Source organism: Poecilia latipinna, unplaced genomic scaffold (assembly GCF_001443285.1).
Source record: "Poecilia latipinna isolate Pla-1442-1.1 unplaced genomic scaffold, P_latipinna-1.0 Scaffold1587, whole genome shotgun sequence".
Taxonomy (NCBI): Eukaryota; Metazoa; Chordata; class Actinopteri; order Cyprinodontiformes; family Poeciliidae; genus Poecilia; species Poecilia latipinna.
In genome coordinates, this window is record NW_015114203.1 from 151068 (window position 1) to 155425 (window position 4358).

Genomic DNA, 4358 nt, shown 5'->3' on the forward strand with positions numbered 1-4358 from the left:
TCTTTATGTTAAAATTATACATGGCTATACCTACCTTCTGCCCATTCAATTTGGTGCAATGAGTCACCAAACCTTGCCTGGTGGTGGTGGTCAGAGGAGCGACTGGCATCTGTTTTATGGCAATAAGCCACCAAATTACATATATTTTCAACATTATGCTAAGTGGCTCCTGAAGTGTTTCATAAATTAATTCAATCTTTATCTATTTTCAGATATGCACACAAGGAAATGATAAAGGGTTTCATCTAATGACAGTCCTTTGGTGATAAAGACAACAATGTGGATTCACAAGTTTGACTCAAAAAGATAAGAATCAGCCCCCTAAGCAATAGTCTCCACACCCAAGGTGGTGAAAACTTTGCATAGCAAAGTATACAGTATGATCTGTGAGCAGCATTCCTCGTTTCATCTGAAGCTCCAGGCCCTTCCCACTTTGCTATATAACCAGGGAGTCCCGGTAGTGTTTTGTACTGCAGATCATCTCCAGTTGTTCTTGCTGGTTCAGATCCAAACTCTCCAAGATGTCTCTCTCCTCCAGATCCTTCGGCCAGATGTCCACCGGTCAGAAGACCATGAGTGTCTACGGCGGAGCAGGGGGTTCTGGCACCCGCATCTCCGTAGGCCAGATTGACTACTTGACCCGTTCAGGAGCCATCAACATGAAGGATCTCGATCTCCACGTTGATGCCAACGAGAAGGCCACGCTTCAGAACCTGAACGACCGTCTGGCCTCCTACCTGGAGAAGGTGCACAAGCTGGAGAAGGAGAACGAACGTCTGGAAAAGCAGATCGCAGAGTGGTACACAAGCAAAACTGTGATCAGCCATGATTACAGCGCCTACATGGCCACCATCGAAGATCTGCAGAACAAGGTAAGAAGAAAACACCCAGAAGTGTGATCGCTTTTAGAAGTGTACAAGTTTTGGAGTATAACTCAATGTCAAATTGTAAAAACTAAAAGAAAGGTGTATTTTACCCTGATGTTTCTCCTTTTCATCCTCAGATCCGAGAAGCCACCATGGTCAACACAAGGATCCTCTTGGAGATTGACAATTCAAAACTGGCTGCTGACGATTTTAAAGTGAAGTGAGTGTTTTTTTCTGAGTGTTTTCTCCCTAGCAACTCTTGTAATATTTCACTCATGCATCATAACGTGAGCTCATGCCTTACATAAAAAGTCGTATCTGTTCCATGAAGCCTCTCTGACCTGTTCTGTCCTTCCTTCTGAAATTTTCTCAGATATGAGAACGAGCTGAGCATGAGGCAGGCTGTAGAGGGCGACATCGCTGGACTGAAGAGAGTCATGGATGATCTCACTTTGTGCAAAATGGATCTGGAGACTCAGCTGGAGACTCTGAAGGAGGAGCTCATCATGCTGAAGAGGAACCACGAGGAGGTAAGGCTGCAGAGGAAGCTGAGAGCTGTAGGAAAAAAACAGTTTGTCTATACCAATTCTACGCAGAACAATAAGCTACTCTTCTGTGATTGATAAAACTGTTTCACATCAACTATTAGTAGCAGAAATTTACAATAGATAGATTAAGTGTAATCCCTTCTCTAGTTGCATATAACAAATGAAGAAATCTTATCTTTGGCAGTAAATCAACAGCTAAGTAACTCTTTGGTTTTTCCACTGCTGCCACCTTCTCTCTTTAAATTTCTGTGAATTGCTGCTGTCTCCTATTAGCAAATGTATGCTATTTGTCCATCAGTGTAGGTGATAAACACCATGCTTATCCCCCTGCAGGACTTGGCTCAGCTGAGGAACCAGATGAGCGGCCAGGTTAACGTGGAGGTGGATGCTGGTTCTCAAGTTGACCTGAACCAGATCATGACAGAGATCAGGGAGCACTACGAGGCTCTTATCGGTAAGAACCGCAAGGATCTTGAGCTGTGGTACCAGAACAAGGTGAGACACAAAGCTGCAGTCCTTACAGTCCAACAGAGCTACACTGGACTCCAACATTTGATGTGATTCTTTACAGACTTCAGTGGTGGAGAAGGATGTAGTAGAACAAACAACCAATCTTCAGACATCCCGCAATGAGATTAAAGAACAGAAGAACATCCTGCAGAAATATCAGATTGAACTGCAGTCACATCTGAGTATGGTAGGCCTCACCTTTTCCTTGTCTCATTTTCTCTCCATTCGGTTTTCTTTCTCATGCAGTTGAACCAAACTATGAAAAAACAAAACAAATACCTTTTCTCCTTCCCCAACAGAAATCATCTCTGGAGGCATCTCTGCTGGAGACTCAGCAACGCTACGCTAACCAGCTGTCAGGTCTCCAGGAAGTTGTCACAGGCCTGGAAGCCCAGTTGATAAGTCTGACCGAAAACATCAAAGAAAACGATCAGAAGTACGGCACTCTTCTGGACATCAAGACCCGTTTGGAGTTGGAGATTTCAGAGTACCGGAGGCTGCTTGATGGGGAGGACAGCAGGTGAGAGCTAGGAAGACGCATGTACACAAATATTACAGATAATAATAATAAAAAAAGAGTGAGTAAATCTAAAATGTAATTGTTAATTGTTGTCTTTCCATTTTTTTCATTTCCAGTTCGAGCTCAAGAAAAGGTGAGAAACATCTATTAGATTTCAACATGAATAAAATATGAGGGTTTTGTAAAAAAGAAAAAGAAAATAAAAAAAAAGTCAAGTGAAAACTAATCTTATTTCTCCACTTTTTTCAGTGATTACAAAGACCACCGTTGTGGAGGAGACATATGTGAATGGAGTCAAGGTTGAGACCAAGTAAAAAGTAAAAAGGAATCAAAAGAAATGAATTAAAAAATATAAGTTAGCAAAACTCAATAAAGATTCTGCAGTGCAACTAAAGTTTTCTGTCATTTGTTATCTATCTATGTATCCATCTGTCCTCTGTACCCCCTTGTACTCTGTATTCCCTGCAGAATTTCAGGGGTGTTGTTGCCCACAGTTAGGAGAATTTTACTAACTCTTGTCAGAGAAATGCACCAAAGCAACTGAGAAAACCTCCTCACTTCCCTTAGTGTTTTGATCCAATTGTGCCCAACTCTGCAAAACATTTAAACTTGAAAAAGGAAACTCATCTGCTGCCTTGACAGTACAAGAAAAGTCAACCAGAAACTAGTTTTTGCTTTAACCCATAAATTAAAGTTCATCAAGTTAATTTAACACATTTTCTAAATGTTGTTTTTTAAGCTCAGTTATCATGGATTGTGAGTTGCTCTAACTTACAGAAAGCATCACAGCTCTGTTCAAAAGATGACCCAATTATCGTCAAAACTCAACCAACACATGTAGTTATTTGAGGTCAAACCGCCACCGCCCACAGATGTTGTTCAAACAAGAATTTTTAACTCCTGCATGGTCACCAGCAAAACTTGAAGTTGTTTCTTAGATTCCTTTTCCTCAGCATCCGATGAAACAAAACTGTTACCGTCAGTTCAGTTTTGAGTCTACTAAGTGTTACATTTGCATATCCATCCATAAGCTCTCACAATCATGGTTTGTTAAAGAGTCGTCACTCTTCAGCCATATGATGGGATGTTGCTTGTAAAATGAGACATGTTGCCTCCAGATGAATGTTTGCTTATTGCACATGAAGGCTTTTATACGGCTGTCTCAAGATCCCACAACGCTTCTCTCTGAAATATGATCTTACATAGTTTGACTGACTTCACCCTCAATCAGCAGGATACTGAAGCAACCAAACCTCTCTGACTTCCCCTAAAACTCTAAAACAGTCACGTATTTACAGAGTTTTGAGAAAGCGTTCACATCCAACCTTGCAGAACCAGCTGTCAATACAAGCTTTCTCAGCTACATATTTTTTACATGAATGTCTTGCCTAACATTCTCAGTTTGGTTTAGCTCTAGACCTTGACTCGGCCATTCCAGCATGCTTTTAACACCTGCATGTTTACGGTTGTTATCCTGCTGGAGGGTGAACTGCTGCCTCCGCCGAAAGACTTTGGGAGCCTCTATTTATTTATTTTTGCTCTTTTTAGTTCCATCCATCTCCTTGTCAGTTCCAACCAGCTTTAACTCTGCTTTAAAATTCAACCCTAACTTTAATACTGACCTGTTGTTATGATGCTGATATAAACAACATCATAAAAATATATATGATGCTGTTTGTTTACTAATGTTCTCTAACAAACACAGAAGTGAATTTATAAGGAAATTAAATAAGCAAGTTTACTCGGTAACCTTTAATGGGAATTGGTTGCAATGGGTTTTATTTAGGGGTATCACATTTGTATGTAGAAATGTGTATAAAGTGTTGCAGATCATAATGATGTTAATAATAATAACAGTATTATTATTATTATTATTATTATTATTATTATTATTATTATTATTATTATTATTAT

The 4358-nt window shown here is 40.1% G+C and overlaps 1 protein-coding gene across 4 annotated transcripts in view; it reads left to right on the forward strand.

Annotated features, from left to right (window-relative positions):
• LOC106963843 (keratin, type I cytoskeletal 13-like) overlaps window positions 1-2809 on the forward strand; it is a 5825-nt gene extending 3016 nt beyond the window's left edge. The window contains exons 2-9 of one of the 4 annotated variants that reach the window (XM_015058985.1): window positions 622-872; window positions 1004-1086; window positions 1240-1396; window positions 1748-1909; window positions 1986-2111; window positions 2224-2444; window positions 2561-2577; window positions 2694-2809. In XM_015058985.1, coding sequence (XP_014914471.1) covers window positions 622-872; window positions 1004-1086; window positions 1240-1396; window positions 1748-1909; window positions 1986-2111; window positions 2224-2444; window positions 2561-2577; window positions 2694-2758 — 1082 coding nt within the window. In that variant the 3' untranslated portion in view covers window positions 2759-2809. Of the gene's footprint in view, window positions 1-450; window positions 873-1003; window positions 1087-1239; window positions 1397-1747; window positions 1910-1985; window positions 2112-2223; window positions 2466-2560; window positions 2578-2693 lie in introns of those variants that run through there. The other 3 variants (XM_015058984.1, XM_015058988.1, XM_015058986.1) reach the window with 3 other exon arrangements.
• The last annotated feature ends 1549 nt before the right edge of the window (window positions 2810-4358 follow it).